Below are 17463 nucleotides of genomic sequence, written 5' to 3'. Positions count from 1 at the left end.
AGTAAAAGCACCTGTCATGAGTAAGACAGAATGTGGGAAGTTCGTGATTTACAGCTGCCCTTTGGAAAGAACAGAGAAGTGGAAAGGTCCCCTACGGCCAGCACGAGAGCTTTGTCATTCTCCAAGGGAACCGCATCGTGGTGGAGTGGACTTGGACCGCACAATGAATGACACACTTGATCACCGAGAGAGCAGACTCGTGTGAGGAATGTTTGGGGGAATTTTGTAGGTGGTAAGGTGGTGAGATGTCTGAAATCTCAGTAGAATAGACTTTGCTAGGAATCTTTTCAAGTGTACAGAATATTCGTGGATGAGTCATTCTTTTCACAATCAAGACAGAGAGCTCTGCTGGTCTTCTCTATTGTGCTTTAACGAAATCCTTTGTATTGTCACTCTGAAAATGCTTCAGTGGATTGGGGTACACAGGAAAGCCCTAGTAAAGGGGCTGATTTTTATAGAAATGAGTTAACTTCATCTATGGAATTATTTTTATCAGTATGCTGTATTAATTTCTATCTGACTTTATGTATAGTGGGAACAGCCTCCCCATGGAATTTATGATGTCTATGAAAACAGTAAAACCCCATGGTGATGCAATCAAGAATAATGCAAATTCAGGTTTAACGTGATTGGTTCCCATTCTCTGCCACTTACAAGTCTCAAATGGAGCCAGGCAAAAGTTCTTGGGACTGAGGAGATGTGGGGAGAAGGGCAGGAATAAAAGGGAAGGGAGTGTGAGGGCAGGGGGTTGCAACCAGGGAAGGAGAAGTTCCTCACAGTATTGTTTCTGATATCACTTCCATCCGGGAAGTCCCAGCCATCACACACTGATGTGTATTTAAGCCCAAACGACAGCCATCACCAGATGTTGCAAACCTGCATCTCTGTCCAGGGTAGATTTTTACTCTCAAAACCTGACAAGGTCATTTCATTAACCTGGACAATATCAAGAATATCTGCTTTGCAGGATTCAATATTTCCACTATATATCAGAGTTTTACTGAGTTGTACTCTGTTGAACGTTTCTCCAATTATTATCCTACTAGTGGCCTGGTCACAAATCCATGCACATTAGAAGGAAATTAATTAGAAGAAATATTTTAATATTGCTATTCGCCCTTTCTCTATAATAGAAGGGTCAACCAAATTCACGATCAACGATGACAGATCGAAACACACGCGTGTGGTTGGCACCAGTGAGAGCTTTATATGTATTGTGCATGCATGAATCAACTTAGCCTTTTATCCTATCTAATAAAGAGGGAATATGCTAATTGACCCTCAGGCCGTCACAAAGATGGAGGCACCCACAGCCAATAAGGAGGGAATATGCTAATTAACTGTCCCGCCCTCAAAAATGGTGGCGCCCTCAGCCAATAAGGAGGGAATATGCTAATTGATTGCCCACCCTCAAATATGGCAGCACCCACAGCCAATAAGGAGGGAATATGCTAATTGACTGTCTCACCCTCAAATATGGTGGTGCCCACAGCCAATAAGGTGGGAATATGCTAATTGACTGTCACGCCCTCAAAGATGGTGGCACCCACAACCACAAGATGGTGGTGCCCAGTCCCCTCAGCCCCGCCAGGGCAGCAGGCATGCGCCACCAGGCAGGCCCGGCCACTCCACATACCTGCCTCCAGAGCCCCCCAGTCCCCTCAGCCCCCCAGCCACCCAGGGCTGGCCCGAGGCACAGGCAAGCCTCAGATGGCGGCTGCCCAGCCAATGCCTGAGGTGCAGGCCAGCCTCAGATGTCAGCTGCCCAGCCGCCCAGGGCCGCCCAAGGCTCAGGTAACCAGGGCCAGCCGAGGCTTGCTCTACCAGCAGTGGCAGCAGCAAAGGTGTGATGGGGCATCACCTTCCCCTTATCGCCAGTCGCCTCCCACCCCTGAGAGAAGGGGCAGGCCAGGCTGAGGGACCCCCTCCAATGCATGAAAATTCATGCACTGGGCCTCTAGTATATATGGAATAAACTTGCTTAATTAGACCTGCTTTCTGATGTAGCTAAACTTTTTCCAGCCCAGTGAAGCACCCCAACTTCTCTTTCAGTTAATTGTCAGCAACACAGCAGTAAATATCAACACGAAGCAGATTATTATTGTAGATCAAGCAGGGAGAACAAAGGGTAAAATATTTTAACTGCAGCAGTGTTTGTCTATATTCTGCGCAGTGAGAAAACCTGAAGTCATTTTCAAGGTCCACTATTTCTTCTTTTCAGTTGGGTCAAGTTTCTAAGCTTTCTTAATCTCCATTTTCTGGCTAATGAAAAGAAAATAGGATTCCACCGAGTTTCCTATCTACCTACTCCAGGACTTCTGTGAGCATCAAATTAGATGAGGCACAGAAAAATGCTTCACAGACATTTGGTTACAGTGTAAAACGTTTCCACTTGGCTATAAAGCAACTTGTGTTCCTGGGCTGAAGAAACTCCAAGGAGGCTAGTTGCTAGGGAGCGGAAGCCGGGCAGTGCTACGTGACATCATTACCTGGAGCCCACAGCAACCGTTTCTGGGCTAAGCTGGGCTATGGGCCACATTTTGTGCCATGGGGTCTCGCCAGCGTTGGCTGCGATTTGGTGGGGTGTCGCTCCAGGGTGATGGCGGGGCCTGTGTCCCACTTGAGGGAAGCCGAGTGTTGGTTTGTCAGTGCCAGGTTTGTGGTGCCGGGCAGGGCGCATCATGGCAGCTCCTACATTGAGCGTTTGCCCCCTGGTGGTCAGTGTGCGTCATATCGACCGGTCAGAGGGTAGGAAGGACACTTAGCATATTAGCCTTTTATATATAGTATATATAGATTATTGTCTTTGGGTTTTAATATTCCAATGTCATAAATATACAAGCATTTCTAACAACAAGCCTGTTTAAAAGAAATGTAATGCATGCCATACATGTAATTAAAAATTTTTAGGAGCTACATTATAAAAGTAAAAAGAAACAGGAAAATTAATTTTGTAACGTATTTTTTATTTAACCCAGAGTATCAAAAATACTACCATTTCAATATGTAATCATTTAAAAAATATTGAAATAGATTTTTTTTGTATTAAATCTTGAAATCTGGTATATATTTTTTCACTTACTGCACATCTTAATTAGGACTGTCCACTTTTTATTTTTTTATTATTTTAAATTCTCACCTGAGGGTATGTTCATTGATTTTACTTAGAGAGAAGGGGAGAGAGAGAGAGAGAGAAACAACCATTGGTTGCCTCCCATACCTTCTGTGACCAGGGATCTTCACAACCTAGCCATGTGCCCCAACCAGGAATTGAACCCACAAGCTTTCTGTATAAGGACCCTACTCCAACCGGATGAGCCACACCAGCCAGGGCTGGATTATTCACATTTTAAGTTCTCAATAACCTTATGTGACTAGCCTACTTGATAGAACTCCCAATGACAAAGCTAGAAAAATTTGAACAACTAATTAAATAATAATACTGTTTGATTATAACCAAAGAAAAATTTAAATATCTATTGTCCATGCTTACAGAAAAGTTTCAATTAGTAATGTAGGAGAAATGAAGGAGATTAAATCACCATTCGATTACCACAACAGTAATTGTCACACACAAGATTCACTAATAAATACTAAAATTACTGATCAGAAGTTTGAAAAGAAAGAGGATATCTTCATGGTCAAAATATCTCCCCCAAATCATGTATAAAGAAAAATAATAATTTGACAGTATAGAAATGTGCTAGGTACCACCTTAATTAAATGATCAAGGTTAATGAAACATCTGATGCATTGAGAAGGTACATCACCTATGGCATCCTTCCCAAAAATATGTATCCTCGATCTCATTATGAGAAAACATCAAACAAATCTAAATAGGGGACATTCTACAAAATAACTGACCAGTACCCTTCAAAGTGGCGTGGTCACGACGGACAAGGAAAGACCTGGCTGGAGGAGACGTGAGAACTGAACGCACTGGGGTATAATGGATAGGATCCTAGAACAGAAAAATATTAATGAAAAAAAAAACTGGTAAAATCTGATTAAGTCAAGTTTAATTCATCATTTTGTAATGTTAATTTCTTTGTTTTGAAACTTTTACTATAGCTATATATGATGTTAACATTGGGGGAACAGGGTGATTGGCATATGGGAACCCTGTGTGTAGTATATTTGTAAATCTAAAATTATCTCAAAATAAAATTAAAAGTAAAATATAGATGTCTTAGAGTCCAGTGTTATTTTTATATATCTCACAATTACTTATCAAATACCAGTGGAGGGAAAAAAAGGCTGTTTTTCTCTAATCACCAAATAGACACTTCTGATAATTATTAATTTTGTGCTTTATTTTAAACATATTTTATTGGTGGTTATTTTGGTTGAAATTTTAATAAAAGATTCAATAATAAAAGTGTAACAAACAGTGAAACCAGGGGTAATTCAGAAAATTAAAACGGAAGCTGAGGCAAATGCTCTATTACTGTGCTCTGTTTCCCGGCAGTATCTCAGAGCTTATTAACTTTCTTCTGCTCTTCCCTCCTCTGTAGTAAGTGAATGTAGCCATCCATTTTCTCCTTACACATAAAGTGATTACAATCTCAAGCATGGCTGATAGGGTGCCCCCCACTTTCATGACTGTTTGGAAAATAGTACCTATTAGATGCCAACTCACTGTGCATGGCGCAGCCATCCTAACCCACTGGTAGCTTTACCTGGGGTTTTGCTATTTGAGGTTAACCTGGTTATTGGCAGGTATAAATGCTATTCATTGGATTTATAATCATTTGTTGTATTCTATATGCTTGGTGTTATGCTGCCACATGCAGATACCAAAAATCAACATCACGATCTCTGCCAGAGAACTTCCACTCAATTGAAAGACGACAAACATGAAGGCACTGTAGTGGGTGGAAAGAGCAGAGGCTTCGGAGGTTTTACAATCATATCCTCACTCTCTCTTCCTAATTACTAGATCTGTACCTTTGGTATTTACTTCAATGCTGAGTCTGTTTCCTTATCTCAATATAGGCTACTAATGTCAGCCATACAAGATTGTCATGATCATTAATATCTGGCACAGAGGAGACACTTGGTAAATGATAGCTGTTATTACACGGTTGTTCTTCAAACTGCTGAACCATTAGAAAACACAGTCATTGCCCAGCTGGCCTGGCTCCATGGTTGAGCATCAACATATGAACCAGGAGTTCAGGGTTTGATTCCCAGTCAAGGTACCTGCCTGAGTTGGCTAAATCCCCAATGTGGGGCATGCAGGAGGCAGCCAATAAATGATCTTCTCTCATCATTGGTGTTTCTATCTCTTCCTCTTTCTTCCTCTCTGAAATCAATAAAAATATATTTAAATAAGAAAACACAATCATTTATTATATTACATAACTTTGTTCGTTGAAATATTGTGGTAGATGCTCAATCTTGATGTTTTTTCCCTTTAGAGATGATGAAGAGAAAAAAAAGTCTCCATCGGAAGGTACTGATGAGAAGGCTAATGGAACACACCCAAAGACCATCAGTCGTATTGGGAGCACTACCAACCCATTCTTGGACATTCCTCACGACCCAAACGCCGCTGTGTACAAAAGTGGGTTCTTGGCTCGGAAAATTCATGCAGATATGGATGGAAAGAAGAGTAAGCATCATTTGTTGTCATTTTCTATTTCATTTATTTTGTCTTATATGAACTAAAGTTAAAGATGAAGGAAAATTATGTTGATCTAGGAAAGTATTTTTATTAAAGTTTGATAAAACCTCTAAACCTAAGACAGAAATCCACTGTGGCACTTGGTCTTCTCCAAGTAGAATTATAAAACTTCAAAAGTGGAAGACTTCTTACAAATTATCCTTTTCCTACTTTTTGTTCATTTATTCTTGCTTCCAACAGATAATGTTGAGTACCTACTATGTGCTAGGCATCAAAAAATATAGTAGTGATTAGGATGGACAAGGTCCCTTCTCCATGGCACTTACGTTTCTGGTGGTTAAGGTCAAGGTTGAACTAATGACACAATGAAATAAAATCCCAGAGGCAAGGCGGGGAGGGGAGAGAATCAAGAGATCCAAGCACATGTGGAAGAATTGGCCTTTGAGGAAGGTGGACAGGTGCAGCGTAGGCGAACGTGGCATAGTTGGGAAACTGAAGGAATCCCATCTGATGGCTCTGAAGTATGAGACATGAATATCTACTGATAGTGTTTGAGATTTGAGAGAAATGGAGTATGTTTCCATGTTTAGAATAACGTTTGCAGAGTGAAATAGCAATGTGATATAGTTGAACAAGCTAAGAAAAGCTGACAATGATGCTAAAATTAGCAGGCTCTACCTCTAGGGTGTCCCTGCCCACCTGCAGACACCAAGGTGCAGTGCTGCGACGGGCAGTCCCACTGTTTCCATCTGTGGGCGCTTTTTCTTAATATAGCACAGTCTACTAGGTTACAGTCGAGAGAAATATTGTCGTGGAGTGGCTTTGACATTGGCTTATGATGCTGAGCACATGTCTTCATGTTTCCGAGTTCTTGAAGAGTGCCCCCGTCACATTTCCTGTGCATCCTCTACACTAGCCTACTAGACTACTCAGTTTTCTCCAGCAGCATTGTGTCAGGACTCTTGGGGTTGCAGGTGACAATAGGTCCAATTAGCTTAGGGAAAAAAGGCCAGGACACAACTGAAGATGAAGTGTTGTCACTAGGACACTTGAACCATTTCTGTCTCTATATTATCTTGCACATCAGCTTGGTTCTTTGAAACAGAGCTCTCTTACATGGCTGGCTACATGACTATTAGCAGCACTATAGAGCATGTGTTTGGTTTTGTCACCCGAAATCTTCTTTTTCATCCCACAGTTCCAATTTAGCATATTCTGGGGCAGGACTCTGATTTGTATGACTGCGGGGATGGAACATTGTGATTGACAGCACCCACTTGGTTGTGACGGCAAGAGGAAAGTTCCCTCAAGAAGGAATAAGATACCGTTCTCAGAGAAAGGGAGTTCTTGGTAGACAAAGCAATAGACATTCACCTCTTTTTTCCCAGCCTGCACACACACCCTTTCTCCATACATCAAGTTCAGACAGTGCTTTTGCCAAACACAGGATAATCTTTCCTTTATAACCACATATCTTTTCCTTTATAACCACAATATTTCTTTATGAGTATATTCTCTGTCACCCATGCCACGTCCAGCTGTGGCTTCCATCTCCAAGGCTGAAAGGTGCTGGGTGGTGTCCAGCCTCCTCAGGTGGAGATGTAGCTTACTCTGTAGGCTGAATGAAAAATAAAGCAATAACCGACATACCTCAATTCATATGAAGTGCTAGAAGCAAACAGAAAACAATGGTTTTAAAATGCCTGTTCAAGGCAAGGAAAAAAAGGAAGCAAAACAGTCATCACTGAGCCAGGGAATGTTACTACATCCTCCTGGGCCAGGGGAACAGAGCTGACCCAGGTGAGCATCTTGACATTGACCACTTCCCTAGTGATGAATTAACATGCTTGATTAACTTATTCCGTGTCGCCAGATCCAGTCTATTGATGAAATTTCCTTTGTCCACATTTTCCTGGGCCACCTCTGAGAATGATTGGCGATAATTCCCTAGATGGAGCTGTTCCCTCCACACTTCACTGAGTGAGGTTTAAAACCTGGGAGTTTCTCAGTAGTTGAGCCAGCACAGACCGCTTGTACCAGGCCAGAGGTTTTCCTGCCAGTGAAACTCCTTTAACACTTTAGTTAATTCCTTTGGGAACTACTGGTTGATTAGGACAGTTTTAAGCGTTACGGCTTTGTCTTTTTAGCAGTTTGAGTTCTTCCTTTTACCTGCCTCTGCTTCTGGTTGTTTCTTCTCCTGCCTTAGATTTCCCCCAATTTTTCCCCATTGATCCCTTCCACCCTTCACTTGAGCCCCTCCCTATTGTCTGTGTCCATGAGTTATGTATATATGCATACAAGTTCTTAGGTTAATCTCTTCTGCCCCCCTCTTCCCTCTGAGATTCGTCAGTCTGTTGTGTGCTTCCATGTTTCTGGATCTATTTTGTTTGTTAGTTTATTTTATTCATTAGATTCCACATATAAGTGAAATCATGTGATACCTTTCTTTCTCTGGCTGGCTTATTTTGCTTTTTCCTAATGTCCTTGAGCATATTTGTTACCTTTACAATAGCTCTTTTAAGGTCCTTCCCTTCTAATTATTTTCTCTTTGTCATATCTGGGATGTTACATTGGAGAATAGGGTAGTTCCTATAGTCCTTAATCTTTCGTGGGTATAAGTAGAACTAAACTGGTTACTGATCCCTTTTGTTAGGAAATTTCTTTCTAGTTGCCTTAGACCTCAAGAGACCGAATATTTACTGAGCTGTGAAAGTGATAAGAAATTCTAAGTCTTCGAGTACAAACTCTTTAGATTTGTATTTGGACAACCAGAAAGGGATTCGTTTCCTTCCCCGCTAATCTTCTCCCTGTACCCCCAGTCGTTTTTTGGACTTTCAGTCATATCTGGTTGAACTGGTTTCTCTCCGTGTACCAGAATGCCTGAACTGCTTCTAAATGCATCTGCCTCTCTCTTTTGAGAGGTGGTCACTATAAGAAATTAGAATATGTTTTATATTATTCATGTCTAATGTGCTCTGAAATATAGTACTTTTATATTCAATATATTAAAAAATAAAAACAACTGTGGAGATTTCGTAGAACATGGGTTCCAAGTAATTTTTGAGAAGTCTGTGTAATGAAACCTTTTGGGAATATTTTTCCTGCTCAGTCTGTAGACATTTATTGGGATTGGTCATGTTCGGTATAGGTAGAGCTGTGTTGTCATTTGTACATACAGGTAAACATGGCCAAGTTCTCTGATGACAGATATTACTAAAAGTTTTTAATCAGTGACGATTTGGGTCAAAACTCTGTGGAGAAATTAAAAACCTAACTAACTTGTCTGACTTAAGATTTAATATCTTTCATTATTTTAATTAACTCTAGACTCAGTTTGTTAGATAGCACCCATAATTTCTCATATAAACATTTTTAAAACCTTGGAGGTTTTCTTTGCTTCATTTTATTTATTTATTTAGCCTTTTAAAGATATGCTCAGTTCAGAATTTCTACCTCCAGGAGACAAATCATTATTAAAAGCAAATGTAGTATCTATGCTTACCAAACCCATTAAATCTGACATTAAGGGAAAACTTTGAACAGTCAAATTTGGCAAATAAAATGTGTCTTCTGGATTTTTGTCAGATAGAATAAAAATAAAATTCAATATAAGCTCTTAGTTTTACCAAACTGATGTAAGATACTTGTGGAAATCAATAGTGACAGGAAACAAGGTACTCAAAATATGAATGTTCTAAATGATGACAATAATAGTCATAATTAAGTGATTACTCAAGATTAGAGCTTTATCCTAGCACTTCAATGCACTAACTCATTTAATTACCACCCTGGGAAGCAGGTGTTATTATTATTATTATCCCCAGTTTACTGAGGAGGAAATTGATCTTAAATGTCTTATCCAAGGCTGTAGTATAGAATAACAGGACATCTAGTGAAACTAAAATCTGGTTATAGCTAACGAATTGTAGCATATTGTTAAAACCAATCACATGAAAGAATCTTACAAGCATAATATTGAATGAAAAAAATCGACTTGCAGAAGAATGTGCATATCTAACATTCTAAAGCATGCGACACTGTTTTTAGTAGGAATGCCTTCACTGTGGAACAGTGGTGACCTCTGGCAGGGGAGGAGCATGCGCTCAGTGAGGAGTACCCAGTGTTCAAATATACGTACTGATAGTTGTTTTTTTTTTAATTAGGTGATGGTACATGCATGTCTGCTTTATTGCTCTTGATAACCTTTTGCTGTCTTAATGTTTCATAATAAACTTCTAGAAACAATAGAATGCCTGATTGCATAGGAAATTTAGAAACAATTGAGGATATTTTTTCTGAAATTTGTGCAGGAATAATAACAGAAAACGCAAAAAACAAAAGTTAGTAATCATCATCTATATAATACTTTAAAATTTCACCACAATAATAGAATTTTGGTTGTTTTTCACACTTAGAAATGGGAAAGATTTAATTATTGGGAGTTAAAACTGGTGAGGAGAAATGAAGGAAAGCAGGGAGAGAGTGCTATTCTGCTGATCTTATAAAGACAGTATAGATTGCCTGGCCTAGGAAACAGATGTTGTTAGCATGCTCTGCTGAGGTAACCAAGAGAGATGCAAATAAAAAGCCATGCAGCTATTGGGAACAAGGAATGGAGTGGTTAAGCTTGCTAAATCCTCATGTCTCGCAATAGAAAATCACTAGATTTTACAATCTATTAATACAGTACCTTGTTTAGTGATATGATGGAAATTACCCATAGAAATAGCTCAAATGTTAAAGTGTTTTCTTTTGGAAAATGGGAGTGGGGGAATTGAGAGGAAGTGAATCAGAGAGTTAATTGTGTGGACAGATCACTTTAATAATTTTGACATATTTTAATCACATTGCATTTCCAGTATAGATTCTTCAGTGATTTTACCCACCTTGGATTTGTTTCTAATTTGAAATATTGAAGTGTTCATTGCTTTTTGAAGATGTGACAACCATATCTAGTTCATATTTCAGTCTCTAGTTCATATTTCAATATGGATCTAAGGCATGTTGGGCAGCATCTTGAGAAGGTTGGGAAGGTTCACTCACTTTATAGGGGTTTACATACTTGCCTGTCAGTGAAAATTTTACAAATTTAGTCCCACATGTCAAATTTGAGAGAGTAGATGTTGTTCTGAGTCACACATACTGAAAATAGTTTTTAATGGCAATGCAGGCAGAATTCCATGCAATTGTGTAACACTAGCAACAGTGACACTATAATTAAGACATAATAAAAGTGGAATAGGTTTGTTTTTCCCCCCAGAAGATAGTTGTCTCATCCTGGTAGAGGAAGACTCTTTAAATGGAGGCAAAGCAGTTATTTTAAAACCAGGCTAAGGTCCCCTCTCCTCTCCACTTTATGTTCTGTGGCAGCGGATCTATACTGAAGCGGTTTAAGTTACTGATACAGGGTCACAGAGCAGCACCAAGAAGGCAGCCCTTTGAGTTCTCAAGCAGTAGTTTGCCCCTTGATCGGCTAGTTTTGGTGGCATTTTATCTGTTTTCAATGGACAACACATCTTCACAATTCTACATTTTGACTAAAAGAATAAGTTTTAGATTTTTAAGTTTCATTTTAACCCTTTGCACTCGCTTGCTTTTTTCTCGATTCCTTTATTGTACTCAGGATTTAATTTTTTAAATACCCCAGATTTTACAAAGCGCAGCAGTAGAATAAAAAACTGGAGTTTCTTTTCATACAAACTTATTTATTTGGATATTCTTATGTTTCAAATTATTGATACATTCAATACAATTCGACATACGAGCTGCTACCGATGCTAACCGTGTCGAGTCACACTTGACATCCGAGTGCAAAATGTTAATAGTTCATGTCTTTTTTTTTTTTTTTTTACCTTTTACCTTTTATTGCCATACTAGAGGCCTGGTGCACGAAATTCATGCACGGGGCGCGGGGGTGGTGTCCCTCAGCCTAGCCTGTACCCTCTCTAATCTGGGATCCCTCTCACAATCTGGGACTACTGGCTCCTAACCACTCACCTGCCTGCCTGCCTGCCTGATTGCCCCTAACCACTCTGCATCCCAGCCTGATAGCCCCTTAACTACTCCCCTGCCGGCCTGATTGAGGCCTAACTGCTCCCCTGCTGGCATGATCGTCCCCAACTGCCCTCCCCTGCTGGCCCAATCTCCCCAACTACCTTCCCCTGTGGGAGTTAGGGGACTGGGGGACTGAGGCTGGATGAGGCAGGGCTGAGGGGACTGGGAGACTGAGGCTGAATGAGGTGGGGCTGAGGGGACTGGGCAACTCTGGCTGAAAGAGGCGGGGCTGAGGGGACTGGGCGACTGAGGCTGGATGTGGCGGGGCTGAGGGGACTAGGGGACTGAGGCTGGATGAGACGGGGCTGAGGGGACTGGGGGACTCTGGCTGGCTGAGGCAGGGCTGAGGGGACTGGGGGACTCTGGCTGGATGAGGCAGGGCTGAGGGGACTGGGGGACTCTGGCTGGATGAGGCAGGGCTGAGGGGATTGGGGGACTGAGGCTGGATGAGGCGGGGCTGAGGGGACTGGGGGACTGAGGCTGGATGAGTTGGGGCTGAAGGGACTGTGGGACTGAGGCTGGATGAGGTGGGGCTGAGGGGACTGGGTGCCGCCATCTTGTGGCTATGGGCACCACCATCTTGTGAAGGTGTGACAGTCAATTAGCATATTCCTTTATTAGATAGGATGTCAGCTCCTATGCCTTTTACCATTTATTTCTTTTTATTGAAATTTACAGCCCTCCAGTTAAGTGTTGAATACAAATGGTGATAGTAGCAGGCACCCTTGTTCTTCTTTTAGCATTAACATTTTTTTTTTCAGTTATAGGTGGCATACAATACATTAATTTCAAGTAGACACCCTTGTTCTTGATCCTAAAGAGAATGCATATTTCATCTGTGTTTCTCTATATCTTAAAGACCCTCTCCTTCCCCCTCTCTCTCTCTCAAGAGAATTTTGTTTTTTGGTTTTTTTTATATATTTTATTGATTTTTTACAGAGAGGAAGAGAGAGGGATAGAGAGCTAGAAACATCGATGAGAGAGAAACATCGATCAGCTGCCTCTTGCACATCCCCTACTGGGGATGTGCCCGCAACCAAGGTACATGCCCTTGACCGGAATCGAACCCAGGACCCTTGAGTCCGCAGGCCGACACTCTATCCACTGAGCCAAACCAGTTTCGGCATCAAGAGAATTTTATTAATTAATGTACTGGAAGGTAGAGAGGAGAGACTAGTTTGAGAAGAGGAAGTGTGGCTGAATTCAGGGACTATAATATTGTCATCAGGCTCTGAGTCTGTTTTCTTATTGTGGCTTCTTTTTTTTATTTTTTTAACTTTATTTTTATAGTTGACACTATTACAGATGTCCCCATCTTCCTCCCTCCCCCTTTGCCCACCTCCACCCAGTTCAAACCCCCTGCCCTCTGGCCATCACCACACTGGTGTGTGTCTGTGTCCATGGGTTGTGCATATATGTTCTTTGGCTAATCCCTTCACTCATATCTTAAAATCCACCCTTCCCTTCCCTGCAGTGGTTAAATGAGGCCACCCACCATTCTCCTCAGAAGTACTACTTTGACAAGGACCCGGGGAATTGAGACGGCAGTCTTTTAGCACCAAAAAATAATCTGTGTTCAGAATTTTTGTTGTGTTTCCTTCTGAAAGAGGAATGCACAGTTTTCAGTGTATCTGATTATTCTTTTTGTACTGTTGACTCATTTTGTTTACATTTTCGGTTCAGTTAACATTTAGGAGAAAGAAGAAAATAATCTTGATGGCTCTGTTATCATTATGTAATGTAATATAATGTTTCAAACCCTTCAGTAATCTGATGAAAATTTGAAATTAAAAATGCGATACTAGTTTCCTAAAGGAAATAATGACAGTGATAGAAATTAATATACAAAAATATCTAGCACTGGATTGTATAAACTTAAGAATTTGAGCTTTGAAATGAGATAGGTCATTGGTTCATTTTAGAAAACACTTTTGAGCACCATCCGAGTGCCAGTACCTCACTCTTGATGGGGAAAAAAAGGAGGGAGAGATTATACCTGAGCAGAGCTGAATTACAAAAGGAAGGCCATAAAAATATTTGGATACAAAGATTGTGGATAAGATTATTCCAGCAAGGGAATCGGTAATCAAAAGCCTTAAGGTGAGAAAGATCAAATGATGCCTGTTAAGGTGTTTAACACAGGGATGCATAAAATGAACCTAATCGCTATTGTAGCTGCAGAATGTCATCATCTCATCGCAGTCATCATCTTGAAAACTGCTTAATGGCCACTAGAAGAGTCATTGAGTAAAGTATGGTAGAGCAAGCAACACGTTATCATTTGCAGTAATTTAAAAAAGATATATATATATATATATATATATATATATATATATATATATACATATATATATATGTGTATATATATGTGTATATATATATATATATATATATATATATATATATATATCACATATAGTTGTGTGTTTTTAAAAGAAACAATATCCCAGTTGTATGGCAGATATATGCATAGTAAAATGATTGGGAGGTTATATTCCAAAATGTTAATCATGGTTGTCTTTGTTGGTGAGACTGGTGATTTTATACTTTTTTCTGTGTTTTTCCTGCTATTTTCCCTTATGTTTTTATTTACTTTATTTTTGCCATTGACACTAGACAAATATAACATACTAGAGGCTGCTGGCTGCCAGCTGAGTATTCCCTCCCTACCCCCTGCCACCGCCACTGGCCAGAGCCTCCCTGCTTTCCCCTGGCCTCCTTCCCTTTCCCCTGCCGACCTGCCCCCTGGTGGAACTCCCAGAAGAACTCCAGTAGAGGGGACAATTTGCATACTACGCTTTTCAGGGAAAATCAATATTTTGTTAAACATTTATTTAAAATAGACATTAATGCAATGGGATATTTTAAAGCCCTCATGAAATATAATTATGTCTAAAAATATAGAAAAATGTTTTCAAAATAATGACAAATAGAAAAAATATAACAAATATTTATTATAGCATGATTATCAATAAAAAATAATAATGACTTAGGGCAGGATGGGTGGGTATTTTCCATCTCTTAAAAATTTGCTTATCTATGGGTGTGGTACTTGTTCTTACCATATCTTAATTGGGGATGGGGGCTGATTGGGACAGTTAACAAACCTGGGTTCATCTTTTAGCAGCACTTGGTAATTTGCATGAGGACTTCCCTGGAGCACTGGAAGGCTAAGTAAATGGAAGAAGTTCCATCTGAATTGGAAAAGCAGAGTTGAACATGCAGGGCATCATGTCAGGTGCAGTCCTGGCTGTAGGCTGTTTCCGGCCCTTGTGCTGAGTGGCTTTGTAGTGAAGAACACGGTTGTGGGAATCACTCCAGGTCCCCAGATAGTCAAGGCCAATGAGAGCATAGAGGCCTTGTTATCAATACACCAGAATGGCCAAAGGCTGCTCTGGGAATGTGCCTAAACGGGATGTTCAAAGACTCTAAGCCTGAGAATCTTAATCAGACCAAGATCCCATGAGCGACTGCAAGGCCACACAGCACTCTCACGGTACACTGTGCCCTTCAGTAGCCAATGTGACTGATGTAACTATTGGCACGAAGCCTTCTTTGTCTAAATAGTGTAAAAGTAGGTTACTGACCAGCTAGTTGGGTGCAGTGTGTGAAGAAGTCTGTGAGAGAGAGCAGCAGCTGGACAGAGCAGAGAGAGCTGGGCAGAGCAGAAGAAGAGAGCTCGAAGAAGCAGAGCCGACAGGCACAGAGAATGTAGTTCCTATGTGTGCAGGAGAGGCTAGAGAGCTCAGACGGAGCTGAGCACTTAGGTACCACTACGATGTATGACAGTGAGACTGGGGGGCAGCGTGCAACTGCACAGATAATAACAGTGGGTATAGGCACTGATACTGCTTTATGGGAAAGATATGTATTTACCAGCCGGTGTCCGGCTGCCTGCCTATATGCACTTTGCTGTGAGGACTGTTCTTGTCTGATGGCTATGTGGCCACTGGCTTCTGCAATAAAGACTCATTCTCATATACCCACAACCGATCATGGCTTCTCCATCTGCCACACCAAGCAGAGAATAAAGCAGGAACTAGAACTAAGTTCACAGCAGTTAGTATAGTGGCCAGGGTTTGAGGAAGAAGCAGCTAGTCGATTGGGAGAATTTAGAAGAATACATGGACTCAGAACAACTCAGAGCAGCAACTCAGAACAACTCAGAGCAGATAGTCTGGAGGCTGCTCAGCCTTGCCACGGGGATTATTTCTATTGACCTGCAGTAGCTTTCGCCCAGGAGCCTATTTTAAAGGTGGCCCTTGGGCCTTGGGCTGTTTCATAGTTACGATCGCTTATTTGAATTGCTCTTTGTGGGAATGCATGCTCAGCAGGGTCTTTGACTGACCTTCTAGGTCCTAAGGTGCTTGTGAAATTGAAGAAATCTGATTTGGTGTCACTTGATAAGCTTACTTGTCTGATTCAGCAGTTACCTGTGCTTCTCAGCTAGGCTATAGTGACTTAACCTTACATTTTATGTTAGCACTTTGCTCTACATTTTATAATGAGCTCTATAAATTACTTGATTTTCTTGGAGTTGAGTTTTATACCTTTCACATACAATGAACCTAACAGAACACCAGTAACATTTTGCTGTGTTGAATTTTTTAAGATGGTTTTTAAAAAACAGCAAGTTCTCCCACATCTTCCTTTAGATTATAAGAATTATAAGCACAGTGACTATACTGTATTGTATATTTGAATGTTGCTGAGAGTAGATCTTAAAAGAAAAAAAATTGCAATCAAGTATGGCAACAGATATTAATGACTTACTGTGGGAATTATATCACAATATGTATAAATATCCAATCATGTTGTTACACCTGAAACTAACTTAAGGCTATATGTCAAGTATACCTCAATTTAAAAGAAATTTTTAGATCATGTTTGTTTTCTAGAATTTTGAATTCCCTTACCACAGAAAATAATTCTTTAATAACTCTTGGACACCCACCATAAGTTGTCAGGCTATATTTGTTCCTTATGAGCCCAGGTTTTCATTGATACCTTATTTTCATAGCCAACATCATGTTGAAGTAATCTGTACCAAAACTTTATCCTGATTTCTCTTCTCTTTGAGCAATCTGAGTTTTCTAATGTGCTTCACCTAAATGATAGAGAAAACACTTTTTAAAAACATCTTAGTATTTATTGAGTCACATAATTTACATACCTACTTAGGATATCTGTGGGGGTTTTTTCACGATTTTAATCTGCTCTCTGGACACAGAAACAAATCAAGTAAATTACATCCTTGGAGGTTCCGTTCTAGTGTAGGGGGAGCTCAATGATAAATCTGTATGTGATATTTCAGATGGTGTGACTAATCCAGGAGAGAGTGAAGGGAGTGGGCAGGTGCCCTGTTGCATAGAGTGATTCAGGAGGACAAGGGGGCATTTGGATGAGAGACCTCGTTAAAGTGAAAGGGCAAGTCATGATGATGTTTGGGGAAGGAACAATCTAGCTGGAGAGAATGGGAGGTACAGTTCATTTGTCAAAATTCTAAAGACTCTTGTGACGCTAGTACTTCTGTTTTTTCTGAAAAAATAATTATATACTCAGAGTCATTGTGTTTCTTGCTGCCCTCACACTTCTTCCTTTGTCCTTAGCTTATGATGATATGTCCTTGTTATGTTCTGCCCTCCTTCCCACCTCAGCACAGGTCGTTTACATTCTTCCTGTGCTTCTAGTGATGGCCACCAGCGAACCTTCTCCTAGCTGGGTGGAGAAAGATTCTGGTTTATAAGTTGTCTGTATATTTTTGTAGCTTATAAGTTATAAGT

General features: G+C 40.5%; 1 protein-coding gene across 3 annotated transcripts in view; it reads left to right on the top strand.

Annotated features, from left to right (window-relative positions):
• PSD3 (pleckstrin and Sec7 domain containing 3) overlaps window positions 1-17463 on the top strand; it is a 264762-nt gene that overhangs the window by 181981 nt on the left and 65318 nt on the right. For all 3 annotated transcript variants that reach the window (XM_054719991.1, XM_054719993.1, XM_054719992.1), the window contains one exon: window positions 5421-5614. In XM_054719991.1, the coding sequence (XP_054575966.1) occupies window positions 5421-5614 (194 nt within the window). The remainder of the gene's footprint in view (window positions 1-5420; window positions 5615-17463) is intronic.

This window comes from Eptesicus fuscus, chromosome 8 (assembly GCF_027574615.1).
Source record: "Eptesicus fuscus isolate TK198812 chromosome 8, DD_ASM_mEF_20220401, whole genome shotgun sequence".
Taxonomy (NCBI): Eukaryota; Metazoa; Chordata; class Mammalia; order Chiroptera; family Vespertilionidae; genus Eptesicus; species Eptesicus fuscus.
Note: the sequence above shows the minus strand (reverse complement) of the source record. Positions and strands in the feature narration are given on the sequence as shown.